General features: G+C 44.1%; 1 protein-coding gene across 1 annotated transcript in view; it reads right to left on the reverse strand.

The window, feature by feature from the left end:
• Positions 1-18,771, reverse strand: part of CSNK1D (casein kinase 1 delta) — a 574,414-nt gene that overhangs the window by 113,438 nt on the left and 442,205 nt on the right. Inside the window, exon 9 of the mRNA XM_069655333.1 lies at positions 10,898-10,979. Coding sequence (XP_069511434.1) covers positions 10,923-10,979 — 57 coding nt within the window. The 3' untranslated portion in view covers positions 10,898-10,922. The remainder of the gene's footprint in view (positions 1-10,897; positions 10,980-18,771) is intronic.

Genomic DNA, 18,771 nt, shown 5'->3' on the forward strand with positions numbered 1-18,771 from the left:
ACTAAATTCTTTGATTTTCACGGTCAGACTCAGGGTGCGCGCCCAGTCACGGTGATGGCAAGAAGGTCTCACTGGTTGAAGGCTGACTGACTGCAATTCTCATTGTTATTCAGAGTTCATCAAACCGATGAGCAGGGCTGAGGTGCCACTCTCACTCAGGTGAGAGTGGCACTGCATGGCAGGGGATGCGGCGGAGCAGATGCAATTTTAAAATAGGCAGCAGCAAGCTGGGCAGCAGTTAGCCAGGCAGCTGCGGTACCAGAGGTCACCACCAGGGCCAATCTTTAGCTTAGTGGTCGGCAGTGGTGGAAATGGAAAAAATCTAAAGGGGATCCACAAGGGCTCTGGTGGGAGCGGAGTTTGGAGGAGGAGGTGGAGTTCTGAGAGGGCCGAAGTGGCAGTTGAAATCCACTCAAAGGAAACTTTCAAATAATGGTTTAAAAATGGTGCAATTTCTTTCATGCTGCTTCTTTCCAAACGCCACAATTCCATTTTAAATCACTTCCATTTTAGTGGTGCACCCAAAATACTGTTGGTAATGCAGTCATTTTGTACACTAAGAGATCCATAGATACGCTCTATAGTAGAAGGCTACCATGGTAGCTCAGCAGGTTGAGAGACTGCTGCTGAGAGGTAAAACCTGGTTGTTAATCGTATGACATTTTGCAATTCCTTATAAAATACAAGTGCTATAAAATGTGCTTGGCCAGGGGATGGGTTGGGCTGGTCGCTTGCTTATATTCAAAGTGAAAATCAAAAGTTGGCACCTGTGAATGCACACTTACATTTCCTTAATAACTGCTGTCAGCACAACAGAAGCATTTATTTGTAGTTCAGCAATTTAACAAGCATGTAACATCTTTATAAATATAACCTGTGATAAAACACAAAGTAAAGAGCACAGAAATTACAGGGTATTTGGGTCGTAGTCTGACAAAAAAAGAAACATTTCCAAGAAAACCAATAAATACAAGTTTAAGCAGCATTTTTGAGTTTGGAAATTACTTTGTTTTCCAAATGTGCATTTTACACTTGAGTGCCCATCATGTAGAAAGCCTACTTTTAAAAGTGATGGCCTCCATCCCAGTGATAGTCATGGCCCATTGGTTCCTGTGGTGTCCCTTTCAGGCCGGAAGAAAAAAGGGCCCAGCAACAGTGTAGTCTGGAAAAAACGAATGGCAAAATAACGAGGCAGAACACACCGAATATTTGTAATCAAATGTTTCGGAATTTTTGCACATTTTTATTCGAAACAAATAGGACAGTCGGTTAAATTAGGGAACAAATTAAGTTTGGGGGACGTGGGAGTGGAAGCTGCAGGGGGGGTGGGGAGTGGAGGGTTTCCCACTGCATTACATTTAGAAAAAAGGTGGGGAAAAAAATTTCATTGTACAATATATTTTTTGTTGTTGTAAAAACAGTGTTTTCAGCCTTTTTTTTCTCGTTATTTTAACGTATATCCAAGCAAACCTAGCATGCAAACATGCAAATGACGGCTGGGGAAAGGAGCACAGAGCAGATTAGATCACCGAGCCCCCATCTTCCCTCAGCGAAGCAGGGGGCTCGGTAAAGCCTGGTCAGGGCTGAGATAGGCCGGGGTCTGAGATCCGGGGAGACATCTGATGCCGGATCTCGGAGCCAGCAATGACCAGCGCTGGTGGTTGGCAGACGTGTGCAGGTATGACATGTGGTATGTGACATTTCCTTAACAGGGCCATACATGTAACATGAAAGTCAAACTTGGGTGTATTTTGCATTTAACTTTGCCCATTGATTGTAACCTGCTAGCCCAGAGACTAGACTGTTCCATACTGCTGTACTTGCATACTCCCGCTCTCTTCCCACCCATGGCGCTTTCTGTTTCTTCCATCTATTCCAACAGCTTCTCTATCAACTATCCCTCCCTTCGCGTCCCGCTTTTGGTCCTGGCTGAATGCGGGTACACTGTTTTGCAAATGTCGAATGTTTTATGAGTTAACTGCTGCAAGAAGAAAAGTTTTAATAGTGAAGCGAATCTTAAGTGAAAATATATATTCGAGTATTGCTCTCTTTAGCACTGTAATTGGTTTTGTGAAAATAAAATTGTAATTTTAAGTAAATAGCATTATAGGCTATATTTTAAGTACTTGTTTCTGTGTTAACAATTTATAGTTTAAAAAAAATAAAGAATACTGAACTTCGGCAGCCCCGCGCCAGGTGCCTTGGCTGACTTAATTTCCCAGCATACCCACTGCGCTGCGCCTTCTATTGATGCGACATTCACGCGTCCCAGGCCTCAATTGGCCCGCGTCAGCGCAAAGCGCTGACGCATAGCCTGTTTGGCCAGTTCGGCCAGTTCGGCCAGGGCGGTTGGCGGGTAACGCTGCCGCATTTTCTTCAAATTATTCTAGTTGCAGGTAATGCTTCAATTTTATACTTAGCCACCTTTTGGGGCTGGAAGTTCTACTCTTAATGGTATTATGAATCTCTTAAACAAGTCATGTGTTAGGTATTCTCAGAAGTCACTCCTGGATTTAAATGCAGACAGGGGGTCGCTTTCTATGCGCGCTCTTTCCAAAATACGTGCTTTAGGAATTGAAAAAAGTAAAGTGGTGAGTGGCAGTACATTGATGCATGTAACTAATCAGCTGTCGATATCAGCAGGATTATTGAATACCAGATCAGGTATTGCACATGCAGAAGAGATCCGTCTTTTAATTGAGGCCCACAAGTTGGATGTATTTTTATTACTGAAACTTGGTTCCTTGATACTTCTCACTCAGTTTTTCACAAATTGGTTCCGGTGGCCCACGCTATTCAGTATATTAATAGGGCAAGTAAACTAGGTGGAGGGATAGCTATTATCTACTGTTCCTATTTACAATTTGACTGCTTAAGGCGCCTAGACTGGTATAACTCCTCAGGGATTGGTACTCTATCCTTTTCTTTGAACCCTAAGCACTCTGTACATATTTTATTAATATATAGGCCTCCCGTGTCAGCTATACTCTTTTTGAAGGGTTTAGATGACTTAGTTTTACAGGCAGTAAATATAAGGATTTGTTGTGTATTGGTGACCAACATATGGTTAGATGATTTAACAAAACCTGACACTAGACTATTACATCAAGTCTTAGCACAACATGAGGTTATATCATTGGCTGCTGCCTCTTCCCACATAAAAGGTCATTGTCTTGATTTATTGCTAGCAAGAGGAAAAGGGATCAGTTTGGCCGATACCCTCCCTTATCCACTGGACAGACCATTATCTCAGGCTGTTTCACATTAAGACAGAGCAGTATAAGGCCCATTCTGAAGTCTCCTCAAGTATTAAACAGATGGGGGAAAAAAGATTTGGATGCCATACCTGGCACGGAACTCTGCACAGTACTGACTAATTGTATTCAGTCTAATGACTAATACCCTTTTTCAAGAAGGTACTCAAGCTATGCGCTTTATTTGCACTAAATATGCACCTATGAAAAATATGGTCTCCAAGAAACTCTCTAAACCCCGGTTCACCAGAGCACTTCTGGAGCTAAAGAAGGAACACAAATACCATGAAAATAGATGGTATCGTTCAAAATTAATTGAACACCTTAATCAGGCAAACACAGCTTTAATTAGTTATAAAAAAGCATTGTTTACAGCCAAGTCACTTTTTATCGACTAAAATCTCAACTGCAATAAATCATCCTCAAAAACTATTTAAAACCATTACTGATTTTGTTAATCCGAATACATATGCACCAGTGAAGACCTCATCTGTGAATCATGCTAATGGCTTAAATAATTTTTTCAGAGGCAAAATTCTGAATATTCAAAACAACATCAGGTCCCTTAGAAATCGAGATAAAATCCTGGAACATTAGGCTATCAGTCCAACTACAGATCATGCGGGACCAAGAATTCAGTTTAGTTTTAGGCAAGTTTTCAGATGAGGATATTACACTAAAACCCACAAACAATTCTCTCTTTCCATTGCCAGCTTTGGTTGCTAAACGACTTTGTTTGGAATTTACACCTTTTATGACTAAGTTCGTCAACCTCTCTCTCTCGCCCAGGGATTAGTCCGAGATGCTTTGAAAGTCTCGATTGTTACTCCTTTGCTGAAAAAAGCTGGACTGGGTCTGGAAGATTATGGCAATTATCGCCCTATCGTGGGTCTCCCATGGCCTGGCAAAATCCTAGTGAAAGTAGTTACTAAACAGCTACAGGATTTTGTTGAAGAACACTGCTTACTCCATCCTTTACAGTCTGGTTTCCATCCATAACATGGGACACAGACTGCACTGATGGCGGTCTGGGATGATATGTTGCAGGCAGGGGATGCGGGGAAACTTTCCCCCGCTTGTAATGCTTGATCTCTCAGCCGCATTTTATACGGTGCACCACAGCATTCTGTTAGATTGCTTAAATAATTTGGTTAATGTGGGCCCTGGGGCACTTCAATGGTTTACATCTTTTCTTATATATCGTCAGCAAAGTGTCTTTCAGAAATCCTTTCTCAGTGTTGTGGTGTGCCACAGGGATCGGCTCTCTCCCCACATTTGCTTAATATTTATCTTCGTGCCTTGATGAATATCCTGAAAAATATAATCTCCGGTTTCATTCTTGTGCTGATGACACTCAGCTGTACATCAGGCTTGATGATGTAGAGGATGCTCTTGCCCTGGTTACCAGATGTCTAGAGGAGATAGGTACATGGATGGAGGAAAATTGGCTCCAATTGAACCCAAAGAAAACAGAGGTGATTTTGTTTGGACCTAAACATGAGCTTGATGGAGGAAAATGTCCCCCTCAGTTTTTGGGAGCCAGCCTTAAATACTCACCAAGGCAAAGAATTTGGGCTGTATTTGGCAGAGTGATCTGGGATGTAATGCCCAGGTCTCAGCCAAGGTGGAGTCCGTATTCTATAACATTCGCCTTTTGCGCCAAGCTCTACCCTATGTGCCTAAAGCAGATCGGGCGGCAGTGGTGGGGTTGTTGGTCAATTCAAATCTTGATTATTGTAACGGACTTCTGGCTTGAGCACTGAGTAATCAAATTAATCGTCTTCAGAAAGCACAAAATGCTGGAGTGAGTGGTCTCCACCGATCACTACATTGGCTGACGGTCGAAGAGCGGATTAAAGTTAAGACTGGCTGTCTGGTTTATAGATGCCTGCATGAGATGGTACCAGTATATCTAACAAATTGAAACGATACCAACCCACCCGTACCCTTAGGTCGGAGGATCAACTCCTCCTTGTAATTCCTAGGATGAAGTGCAGTTCTAGAGGAGAACGGTGCTTCTCGGTGACCGACCCAGATTGTGGAATAGTCTCCCATTATACCTGAGAAAAGCTAACTCCTTGATGAGTTTTAGAGCTGGCTTACTTTTTAGTCTGTGTTGTATTCAATAGATTCAGTTGGTCCTCTTGGCTCTCTGTTTTTCACTGTTTTGTTCCATCTGCGCCAGGATACAATTTAGTTAGTTGTGTGCACGTTTACAAGTGATTCAAAATTCTCACTAAGTCTGGAAAGAAGAAGTTTAAAACAGATATATTGGCCTCCAACCCAGGTCTCCCTATCGCTGATACCTATTCCAGTGCCTCTTCCAGACAGACCCTCACCGACATCCTCTTTGTCGTTCCTTCGCAGGATCTATGGGCCCTGCATATGATCTCTGTGCTCTGTCCTCTCTCCTCCTCTCCCATTAATAGTGACACTCGCTGGGAAGTCTTCATGGATTCCTTAGACTCCTCCAGAGTCATCCTTAATGTCTATCTTAATGGCACTGTCATGGTCCAAGGTCCCCAGGCCAATATCCTCATCTTCAATAGGCGTTTCCCTTGCCTCATCAACTTCCTTTCATCTCCAGGGGTCCCTTCCTCTCATTCCTTGGCTACCTTGCCCACTCCTTCCTCCTCCTCTGCCCCACTTCAGGCTACCTTCACTCCTCCGCAAGGCGTACCTCTGATTTGTACCCCTCCTCGGAAGGTCTTCAAGGCTGACAACCTTCTGCATCTTGCCACTCTCTCTGCTGTCAAACACTCCTCTGACATCTGCCACCTCCTCGAAGAACTGGACCTTGATGTCGGCAGTCTTACTAAGACATGGTTCATGGCCAGTTCTGTCACGAGCTTTGACACACTCCTCCCTGATGGCTACAAGATCCTCTCTGCACCCAGATCCACCCGGCCCGGAGGTGGTGTAACTTTGATCTTTCCTGAGGTGATTCCTGCCACTATCATTCCCACTCAGATCTACCCTTCTTTCAAATGCCTTGTCTGTAGACTCTCAATCTCTCCTAGCCACTCTCTTACTGTTGCTACCCACTATCTTCCCCCTGATCAAATCACCTCTTTTCTCTCCGAGTGGGCTGACCTCTCCACCTCCCTCCAGGCCTCAACCACAACTCCTCTTCCTTGGTGACCTCAACATCCATCTCGATTCTCCCTGTCCTTCATCTTTGCTCTTTCGCAACCTCTGCGATTCCCTCTCTCTATCCTCCCCCTCTGGCACGGCGCATTCGGCAGGTCACACACTTGATGTCTTGATCTCCTCTGGCCTCCCCCGCTCGATCCCTCTGACCACTCCTCTCTCCTGGAGTGACCACTGCCTCCTCTCCTCTCATCTCTCAACCCCCCCCCCCCAAGCCTACCCCTACACCGACACCCACCTTCTCAGACATCCGGCCCATGAGGTGCATGTCAGTTGAGGCTTTCGCTGCCACCTTCTCCCCCCCCCTTCCTCTGGCTGACTCACAACCGGACACAGCCCTATCCCTTCTCTACTCTTCAATTTCTGATACTCTTGATGCTCTTGCCCCTGTCATGAGGATCCACTTTAAATCCAAAGCCAAGTGCAATTCCTGGTATGACTCCGACCAAGCTACACTTAAACATGTGTGTAGGGCGGCTGAGAGGAAATGGAGGGCTTCTTATTCATCCTCTGACAAACTGGCCGGTCGCCTGCTCCAAAGGCAATACCAACTGTCACCAAGAAGAGAGTCCACATTAAAGCCCGTAGCTTGGCGGCATCCAACAACTCGGCCAAACTCTTTAAAATCTGCAAGGAGCTGGCCATCCCTGCTGCAGTTCTCTACACCTGTTGCCTCCCAGGCTCTTTGCAATGCTCTTGTATCTCACTTTTAAAAAAAACAGGACATCATGTCCACCCTCTCTTCCCCTTCCCCTCTACATCTGTGCTTGCTGACGCTCCCTCAGCAACCCTCCCACCCCCCTTCTCATCCTTTCCCCTTTTCTCCCCCGATGAGGTCGCTAGACAAGTCCAATCTATGAAAGCCTCATCAAAACAGGTTCATCCATGTTCCCCTAAAACCTTCAAGGACCACATTGACACCCTTACTACGGCCCTTGCTGATTTTTGCAACCACTCCTTTGCCTCAGGATCCTTCTCCATCCATCTGAAGCACCCCTTTGTGCACCCTCTTCTCACGAAACCCACAGCTGATTCTTCCTGTCTGGCAAACTATCGCCCAATTTCCATTACTCCCTTTCTCTAGGCAAACTCCTGGAAAAGCTGGCCATCTCCCAGCTTAACCTTCATTCTGATTCTGTTGGCTGTCTCCATGACCACCAATCTGGCTTCAGAGCTGCCAGAAGCACGGAAACTGCTCTGCTCAACATCTGTGAAGATCTGCTCTCCAACCTTGACTAACATTCCCTCTGTCCTCATCCTGCTCGCTCTCTCGTCTGCCTTTGACACGGTAAACCATACCATCCTGCTCAACCATCTCCGTGATAAGCTGGGTATCACCGATCAGGCTCTGGCCTAGCTGACCTCTTTCCTCTCTGATCAACCCTCCCAGGTCATACTGGAGTCCTTCCTATCATCTGTCTCCCTCTCTACCTGTGGTGTTCCCCAGGGGTCTAACCTCTCGCCCTGGCTTTTAAACCAATACCTGGCAACTCTCGCTCACTGCATTGCCATTTTCTGCTCAAATCTCCAGTGCTACGGTGACGACACGCAACTCATTTTCAGGCTGCCCTCAGCCACCTCCTCCCTCATCTCTGATTGCCTTACTGCAATTCAAGATTGGTGCTCCGCCAATGATCTTTGTCTGAATGCCAGCAAGACTGAGATCCTCCTCATTGGCACACCTTCTCCATCCTTTCCCCTCACTCTCTGGCCGGCCTCCCTTGGCCCTCCCCCTAACCCCACCTGCGAAGCTAAGAACCTTGGGGTCATAACACTTTCCTTCTCTGCCCGCATCTCTGATGTCTCAAAAAAGTCAAACATCCTACTACACCTCCTCAGAGGTACTATGCCCTTCCTCTCCTTCCCCTAGAAACTCACTGTCTCCCAGGCTCTGGTTCTCTCTAGGTTGGACTATTGTAACAGCCTCTTTCTAAACCTACCTGCCTCTACTCTCCGCCCTCTGCAACTAATCCAGAACAGGACTGCAAGACTTGTCCTTGTCCTCAAGCCCTGGGATCGTATCTCTACAGCTCTGAAATCTCTCCACTGGCTCCCAGTGGATGCAAGGATTAAATGCAAAACCCTCTGCATTGTCCACAAGGCTTTCTGGGGCCTGGGTCAGCTATCCCTCCAAAAACACTTCCCCTCTCGAGCTCTTTGCTCCTCTACCTCCAATTTCCTCAGGGTCAGTCGTTTCTCAAAGAAATGAGCTGGGGGTAGATCTCTGTCTTCGGCTGGGGCCTCCCTCTGGAACAGCCTCCCTGCCACTCTAAAACTTGAGAACTATAGCCGGTTCTGGACGCACCTCAAGACATACCTCTTTGCTTCTGCCTTCGCCCCCCTCTCCCGGTCAGGGCCACGTGTTTGCCGCCACTGCCAATCGGAGGAAGGGTGCTAAAGAGAGTACACGGGCACCTGAATTTCCAGGCAATCCTAGTGAAAAGGTCTCACCTCCGAGTGTGAAGAGTGCCACGCTAGCTACCAACCTGTAGTAAAACAATGGGCAGTGCACTCTCTATTTCTCTGTGACTGCAGTCTAGCTGCATGCACCACGCTGAGGTTTGTGTTTGCTTAGAAATGTTGCACCTAACAACTGCTTGAAAATAGGCAATTATGACAGAACACTGACAACGTGCGAAAGTTTGCTTCACATTCACAGTCTGATGTTATATTTATTGAGCGCCAGTGTAAGTGTGTGAAAGCATGCTTCACACACTGCTTGGCAATCTGACACTTCTTCTATGGTCTTCTCAGGGGTCTGTCTCTGCATGGGTCTCAGTGTCAGGTTTATGGGGTGCCCACATCGTTCCTCTATGTCTCCCAGGAGGGGAGGCCTCCACCAGAGTCATTTCCAGACTAGAGCCGGTTTGCAGGCACTGCACGTGGTTCTGCGGTGGATCTGGCCTTCAAACAAGGTCTGGAGCCACAGGGAGAATGGAGGCTGCCCTATAGTCTTTTCATGTTACACCCTAGACCTCTTACCTCTCCTCCCTCCGCCTCAGGGTCCCGGTTCTCCAGCCACCTACGCCAGTCTTTCTCTCCCATAGCATCTTGCGATTGTCTCGTTCCTCCCCTTGGGTGGTCTTCTCTCTGTCTAACACACCCTTGCCCATCCCACGGGGTGGACTATCTTAGGGCAACTGCTATTAGCTGTAAGTGTGTGGAGCACTTGGTAGTTCCTTGCATTCTCGGTAGGTTAGCTCAAGAGCAACATGCGCGCCTTGGAAACAAGACGACATGGAGCAACACAGGTTCAATCCCCGGGTCCGCGCTTGGAAACCTCTGGGTATTAAGCGGGTAATAAATAACCAATCATAAATCACCTGGTTCTGGACCGGCTCAGTCAATGTGAGCTTGAATTCGTTTCTGTATCTGTACATGGTGGGCCAAGCGTGTAGGTGTGACCGACCTTCCAGGATAGCCACTCCTGTGATGAGCTCATGCCTTTCGCTCTTGACATGGTGGGGATAGCCAAGGGATCCTGCGCACACAACCAATGGACCTAGCATCATCTGGTTTGTGGCAGCACACAGTCCCCTTGGAAACCTACCCTTTGACAGGGAGGTCAGGCCGGGGACTTTGTCACAGCATGTCACCATCAAGTTACTCTACAAAGCGGTTTGCAGCGTATGGCCTGTTTAGGTGCAGAGGACCAGGCAGAATGGCAACCCATGGCTCACCTTAATTAGGGGGTCTACTTTCCCTCATCCTCTTTTCTGCCAGACAAATCAGTGGAGATCTTAACACAAGAAAAGTAGGAAGGAGCAAGGATTACATAATGCTCTAGGATTGCAACATACAGGCCTCAAGACAGTACTCAACATCTAGTCAAAGGCAGAACACTTTGGGCCTCATTACAGGCGTGGAGGCGCTGGAAAAGGTGGCATTACCGCCACTTTTCTCACACCGTCAAATTATCATTTGTGGCAGATTTACAGCATTTCCATGCAGTATATCCTGCGATGATTTCTGGTGGAAAATTGGTGCATTCACCTCCAGCTTGTTGCGGAAGGTAATCTTTCACTTTACCTCCAAAAACAGGCAGATTTACCAGGTGTGGTAAATCCACCTAAAATACCCACTGAATCCTGTGGATACCAAAAATGGGGAATTGCCACCACTTGTAATCCCGTGGTAACTCCACTGGAACAAGTGGCTGTAACAGTATTCTGTGGGCGGTATTCCAGCAGATTTACCACCAAAATACTGTCAAACTTGTAATGAGGCCCTTTGGGCTTTTGACCAATTTACCAGTGACTGAAACCGTAGCTTGTTTGTTTGTACAAAAAGAATTAGGTACACCTGATGGCCCTGACAAGCTCTTCTCCGACTGTGGACTCAAGTAATTTGCCAAATTCTTGAATGCTGTGGTGAAATTAGTAGGGTTCCGAATTCAAGATTCAACCGATTTTCGTCGCCAGGCAGATTGAATCACAATACATGCAAAGCAATATCTCTGATACACCATACAGGGCTCTGGAGCTGCCACCTACCTCCATCGCTTCAGCAACCCAGGTCTCACAGAATGAACTCTCCGGTCAACCCATCAAACTTCTTGTCAATACTTGACATTTTCTGGCAATAAAAATAAAACAGACACTTTATAATAAAGAGTTCATTTAAAGGGGATAGCATATGGCCAATAGCCTAAATACCTTGGCTCTTTCTATTAGGTCCACAAACATTGCTCACAGTGGATCCATTTTGAAAAAATAAAGTCTTGCAATTTTTTTTTTGCCACGCCTAATTGTACCTCGCATTTTAGAAATAACACAGCATCAAAACAAACATTCGCCCTTGTTATTAATAAGTCAGCAGAACAATGAAACCAACACAATGATGAAAATGTTGCTTCTGCTTTGATCCCAGTGCAATGGGAACAAGCATTCGCCATTAGGTCACCCTGCGGACAGCATCTCTTGCTTTTGGCTGGCCGCAGATGTAACCTTTCACTTGCATTAGAGAGTAGATATTGGTGCTGGCAGTGGTATGTGGGAGACAATGTTGGAGCCTAATTTGCACTGGTCTGTAGAGACTAATCTAAAAGGTATATTGGAGCCCAATCTGCATCGGTATGCTGGAGAGTTAGCCGCATTTTAAAGCAGCCCATGTATGATCATCCTTGTTTAAAACACGTTCTGTTTGTCACTTTTCTACAATCCATTACAACCGCACGTGTTGTTATCAATCATTTACATGTTTACAGTTGACAACGTTACACTGTCACTGAAGGTCATTTGTAGCATTCATGTGATATAATTCATGTTTGAGCTCACAGTATTACATTATGATATAAGACATTGTAACAGCATGTTGAACATCCATATACGTATTATTTGTTTATCTAGATAAGACAATGTTAGCACAGGGCATTTTTTGAATACATGGTAACCAAATAGGTGTAGGGGAATTCTAGCTAACATCTGTGATCATTTTAATAACCGATAAGACTGGATTTAATCCAGAACAGCATCCAGTTAGTCTCAGAGGCTGTAAGTGTAACATACCTAGGATGTCTCTCAATAGAGATGTATAAGGAAGATATCTATGTAAAGTCATGGATGCCAGCGATGTTCCTGCCAAAATAGCATAACATAGGGAAAAGATAATTGGAGACTGGATGAATCTAAAGCGAGAGGTGCTGGAATGGTATCTTGCTGCATTCACATGCGTTGTATTTTCCTTCAACTACCATGAAGAGATATGCCTGTACAATATGGGTAGTTACCTTATTGCATAGCATACAACACCCATCATAGCGGGTCAAGTGGCACAGCAAGTAGAGCGCTCGCTTTGGCATCCATGCAGAGCTTGCTAACGCAGGTTTGAATCCCGGCGGGGCCAAATTCAGCCTTTCATCCTTCCAAGGCCGATAAATGAGCACCACACACCGTGGGTAATAAGTAGCGCTCAGATACCTGAGGGTTCGTAGCGCTATATAAATGCCAAATTATTATTATTATATGGCTTGGACTTTGCCACAAATTGAACACTCATAGAACTGCATGGGCAAAGCAGGGTGCAACATTTGCACTTGCCAGTACTAGGGAGCTTTGAATCTTGGTAAGTAAGAAATGTGTGCATGTATAGAACTGAGGTGGCTAGTGACTTCATGGCTGGCTATTAGCTTGCAGCTCTGAGCGCTGTGCTCTCTGAGGTCTATGGGCGTGTGGCGCTTCATAAAAATTAAAAGGAAATAAACTTTTGTACCCTGGGTGAAAGCATGAGAAAGCCCAAGGACTGGGTTCTGCCGAAGTATAAACACATACAAAAGTATCCTGAAAGCCACTTTTATATATAACTGTCCACATGCATCTGAATATTGGTACTTCACAGAACTCGTACAAAAAATAGGGGTACCTGGCTTTTCCCTGATCGCCGCAGGTACTATAAACTTCAAACAACAAATGATCAGGGCCAGCCCGTAAACAGTGACCCTGAAAAAACCATTTCATTCAGATTTTCACAAAAACACTATTTCGTAGTTCATACAATTAAATCATGTCCACAGATCAGTGAGTACCGACACATTCCCAACATTTAACATACATTAATTAATAGCGATAGTGACACATGGTACTTATAAAGAGTTTGACGACTCATGTGTATATCCCGAGAGGTTTAAATGGGAGAAGAGAGTTTGTACAGGTTTTTACAACAACATAGTGAGTGCGCGTCCTCTGTAATGGGTACTGTGCGGTATAAAAGTCGACAACTGTTTATCAGCCGAAAGCCTATTCAGTTGGCTACAAGTTTGTTGGCCTTCATCAGGAAGGGGAATTGCTGTCTGGTCTCAGGCTGAATTTCCTGTGGTGGTGTTCTAAAAGGCAAATATATTATGGAGGAGTGTGGGTCTGTGTACAGGACATTTCTTTAAGTGCTCAATATGTCGCAAAAAGGGCCTTCAAAGGGGCACGCTTCCCATGCCTCAATGCTTAAGCATGTCGGTTACATGAATTAAAGGACGCCAGTGGCATGATGGCCGATCCACCAGCAGTGGGTATCCATCTAGGAAATCTAGAATTAGACATAGTAGCCATCAGTCAGTTGGTCCCCTAGTCAGGGGTTACGATATATGCACAAAGGTCTGAGGGAACAGGACAATACACTTAACCCCATTGTAGAATGGTTTTAAGCACGAGAAATCTTGTGCAGGCACCTACTGGTGTCCAATGCGGAGGGATGTCCTTTCGTGATCCCAGTCTACCAACACCAGCTGATAAGTCTAAAAAATGACACAAGAAAACATGAGTGGTTCGCCATGTCCGGTCAAATAATTTGACCCATAAAGGAGACATGGAGAATTCTAGGTTGATGTAATTTTATGATCCATGTACTCTTGCCCGCAGTCCAATTCGGCGTCATGGGTCCCAGAACCACCTCCCAGTGACTAGAGCCATATTAACACAGTAGTCATTTAGATATGCTGCACACCATCATGTATGCATCATTGGTTCACCACTGCACAAAGTCCAGTACAAGGCACCCACTGGGTGGAGTTATGCTACAATGGAGTCATTTGACTGTTCTAGATATCAGCGGGGCACCAAACACTTGAGTAGTAGTTCAGCATATGGGCTATACAGACGCCTGGCCACGGGGGACCATTTAGCTGCACCGAGCAGTCCCTGGTCTCTCTTTCTGGAGACGACCCTTCCATTTACACAGGGGCTAATTCTCGGGGTGATTTGAGAACAACTCACTCGTATTTATTGATTATTTCACTTGCGCAGCGCCGATTCGAATAACAGAGCGGCACATTCCAAGATGGCCGCCACCATTCGGCATGCAAGAGCGTCGCACTATCTGCGATTGCCATGATGCCCCCCCCCAAACATTTTTACAGCAACTCCACCAGACCAGCATGGCCGCACAGATCAGCTGTATCTCCACACACGAAGGTAAGATTAAACGTTATCCCCCCTTGTCAATAGACGGTTATGATAATTCTTAACTAAAACACCCCAGCATTCGGCACGCGCTGGGACGGCGAGGACAACACTGCCCTGTGCCCAGGTATGCAGCTCCACATTACCATTGGAACTGCAATATATATTAGCATGGACGATCTCGATCACACCCACATGCAAGGTGCATGAGTTGCATCAGATATGAGACAAAGAAACTAGGATTCTTCATGTCTCCTTGGTGGGTCAAAATATTTTACTGGACGTAACGAACCGCTCATGTTCTCCTAAGTCATTTTTTAGAATTATCAGCCGGTGTTGGTAGACATGGATCACAATAGGACACCCCCCAGGATTGGACACTATTAGGTGCCTGCACAAGATTCCTCATGCTCAATACCACTCTACAGTGGGGTAAGTGCATTATCCTGTTCCCTCAGAACTGTGTGCATATATGATAACCACTGGCTAGGGGACCAACTGACTGCTGGCTTCTATGTCTAATTCTAGATTTCCTAGATGGACACCCACTGCTGGTGGATCGTCAGCCATAATGCCACTGGCATCCTTTAATTCATTGATCCGACGTGCTTCAGCATTGAGGCACGGTAACCGCAACACCACCACACAAGTCAGCCTGAGACCAGACAGCAATTCCCCGTCCTGATGAAGGCCAACTAACTTGTAGCCAACGGGATAGGCTCTAGGCCGAAGCACAGTTGTGTCGACTTTTATACCGCACAGTACCTGTTAGAGACCAGGCACTTAATATGTTGTTGTAAAAACCTGTACACACTCTTCTCCTGTTTAAACCTCTGGGGTTATACAAATGAGTTACCATAAACTCTATATATGTACTATGTGTCACTATGACCATTAATCACAGTGTATGTTAAATGTTGGGAATGTGTCAGTACTCACTGATCTATAGACATGGTTTAATTGTATGAACTACTAAATGTATTGTTTTTGAGAAAATCTAAATTGTATTGTTTAAGGGTTACTGTGTTTACGGGCTCGCCCTGATCATTTGTTGTTTGAAACTTCACATAACTCTACAAACAAGACATATGGAGCCTGTGACATACAGAGCAACATTTTACCTAAACAATATATATCTTCGTTCCCTACAAATAGCACCTTTTTACATTACCTTGAAAACAGAGTCAAGTATTTAGAGAGCTCAGTTTATATCACTGAAATTCCTTGTTTGAAAACCACACCAGCCAATGTATTTACCTGCAATTTCATAAACCAAAACACCATGCATTTCTTTTTCCAACAGCAGTCAAATCCAGGTGGACTATTCAGAAAAATACTGAGACACACATATAAATGCAAATAGGAGCCTCCTGTAAATGTATTAAGTGTTATAGTTATTCGAAATTATACACATAGGTTACTTTTTATTTGCATGGCCAGACAGCAGTTCTTATTTTTGTGTGGCCAATGCGTGTTTTCTCAGAGTCTCCAGTGAGTTTGTTTCAAGCTAAACCTCTGTTCAACCCAGAATACATTGTTGATGTGGAAAGGCTTAAGGCATCATGAGATTGCTTGGCCATCAGAAGACAAACGGACCTATTTATCTTTTACCAAAGAACCAAATTGTCCTGCACTACAAATGAATACCATACTCCTAGTAATGGGCTGCTCCCACCCACATCAGCTCATCTAAAGAGACATTCTTTAAAAAATGCATTTAAATAGATTCCAGAAGGGCCTGCAATATAGTCCTGTGAAGAAATACAAACTAAACTGACCACATAACATGAAGCTGTGTTTTTCAGATTCAGTGGGCCTCATTATGAGTGTACAGGTGTAGTAATAATGTGCCGGTATTACGCCATACCGGCATGTTACCGCACCCGCACACTCCAAGTTTGTTGGTAGGGTTGCTGGATTTAACTGCAGCTCAGAGCTGCAGGTAATTCCGGCACCCCACCACTAAAAAATCCAGTATTACCGGCACTGGTAACACCAGCCGGTAATACTGGCTACTCCCCCCATGGAGTTACATGGGACTCCATGGAACGAGGAGTAACTACCCTTACTGGCACTACCCTTACTGGCACTTGGAATCTGCCGGTAATTCAGAAATACCACCAAACTTGTAATCAGGTCCAGTGCCTCAAATGCAGCCAATTGCATTTAAATTGTTATCTTTGACACAGAATTATCCACCAGATGTTAATGGAAGAAGAAACAAAATTAGCCTCTGTCAGCTATTAATAATTAACATAGGACAAGCCCAGACCTGCGTTTTCAAATCCCCAATTTTAAAGAAATGCATCTCATCACATTAAAACGAAATTTAGGATGCAAGCCAAAGTTTTTGACATAACTTCATATCTGTATGAGTTAGAGCAAAGTACTTCAAAATCATAAAATGCCAGCTCCCCCGCACACTATCATTCTAATCATATTTGTGTATATATCCAATACATCACCAATGTGTAATGTGGCTACGAGGAGATAAGGAAAACATGTGATTTTGAGTTTAAAATTGTTCAGACATAAGCTGAAATATTCGGTCCCATTGAAAAGAATGGCTGTATTCTCAGGGTGCATCTTCCTGATAAGCTGACCACTGCTCAAAAGGAGGACTCCTGCATTGGCAAATTTTTATCAATATTTAGAAGATCCAATCAGTTTTCCTCTGACAGAACCAGATTATCAAGGAAAAGAAGACCGAGTTTTGATGAAATTTCACATGTTGTTCAAGATTCAAGATGGACTGTTGAGGAGGAAACTCCAATCTGGATAGGACTATTGAGTGGTATCTACCTCATGCTGACATCTGATGTTAAACTATGCCCATGACGCAGCTACCGCTGGTCAAAGGGGAGTTCAAAAGACTATAGAGATACTGCGAGAAGTTACTTACTAGCCACATATGGGCCAGGATCTCAGTACATATTTAAAAGTGTCTCATGTGTGTTCCAACTGAATTCTCCCGCACACAACACACCTATACCGAAAAGGTGTATGACGTTACCATGGTCCGATTTGCAAGTAGACTTCATTGGACCATTCACTTATTGTTTCAGAGGAAACAAAACATGCTGGCAGTGACATTTCTCTTATGTTGAAGTTTGCGGTGGATTCTGGACCAAGGTGGGACATCAAATTGCTACTTGTCCTGATGGCCCTCAGGTCTACACCTTCTTCTGCCACCAAGATGTCTCCATTTGAGTTAATGACTGAATGAAAAATAGTATTTGAAACTTGGTTTATTTAGGTTTTCTTATCATTTCACACCTAATAAATACCTCATAGTTGAGTCTTTAGGCAGGACAGTGAATATTTAATCTGCGCAAATGAAGAACATATGGGAGATTCTCACTGGTGCCAATTATAAAATTCTGCTTGGGAAAAGTAATTCCAAAACTGACATATGGATTAGAAATAATGCAACAGAGGGAACCCAGCGATTTGGACAAACATGTGGCTAATTTGTAGAGGAGGAACTTGTCAATTCCCAACTGTGTCCCTATTGCCACTTTGTGCTTTGAATTCGGTTTACAATCATTGAAGGGGCATGTCAAGTGGAAACAATTGCAGTTTTATAGAAAATGTCTTGATCCGCCATTAAAGTCACTTTGCCTGCAATTATTAGCGGAATCATCATCTAATCCTTGATGTAATTTCAACATTTTTATGGCAAAATGTTGTAATGCTCTAATGGATTTACAAGTTGCCAGACACACATTTATAATACTAATTTTGTTAGAAAAGCATTAAACAAAGATTGTATTGACACATGCTCCTCAAATGCTATCATTTCTTATCTCACTTAATATTGAAGCATAAAACTGTGGGTACTGTGGCCCCATACTTAATGAAAGTTCATACTTCAAAATGGCTGTTGCACTATGAGGTTTAGAGTTAACCTGCTACAAACAAAACTGTGTGTATTCGAAACAGAGTACCAATGGATCTGTCACTGTTTCACTTTTGTAAATCCACTCAAGAAACGGAGAGCATAAAGCATATAATAATTGTTTCTCCTAATTTGCACCATCGACGCACAAAGCACTTTAATTGACATAATGTTGCACACATATTGAATCAGGTCAATTTTGTAATAAACTTCTACTTGGCAGTCAGATTGCACTGGTGATAGTTATTAGTAGATTGTTAGGAGATATGCAATTAGTATATCAGGGAAATTAATGTTATATTTTATTTGATTATGCATATTTTATTAATTGATTTTAGTCAATAGAAATATTATGGAATTATTGTATATAATTTGATTTTTCTGTTCAATATTTTAAACCATGTATAATAAAGAAAACTAATGCTATTATCTCAACATCTGCTTTCCCAAACTCAGGAACAGACATCAATAAACGCCTTCATTACTCATGAATACATTGAGAATTTGAGGAAGCATCCTACAGCATACTTTTGCATATGGCCAATGCAATCTGCAGAAGTCTGCTGAAGGGGTGAAGATG

The sequence above is a fragment of the Ambystoma mexicanum genome, chromosome 3q, assembly GCF_040938575.1.
Source record: "Ambystoma mexicanum isolate Mex_15411 chromosome 3q, UKY_AmexF1_1, whole genome shotgun sequence".
Taxonomy (NCBI): Eukaryota; Metazoa; Chordata; class Amphibia; order Caudata; family Ambystomatidae; genus Ambystoma; species Ambystoma mexicanum.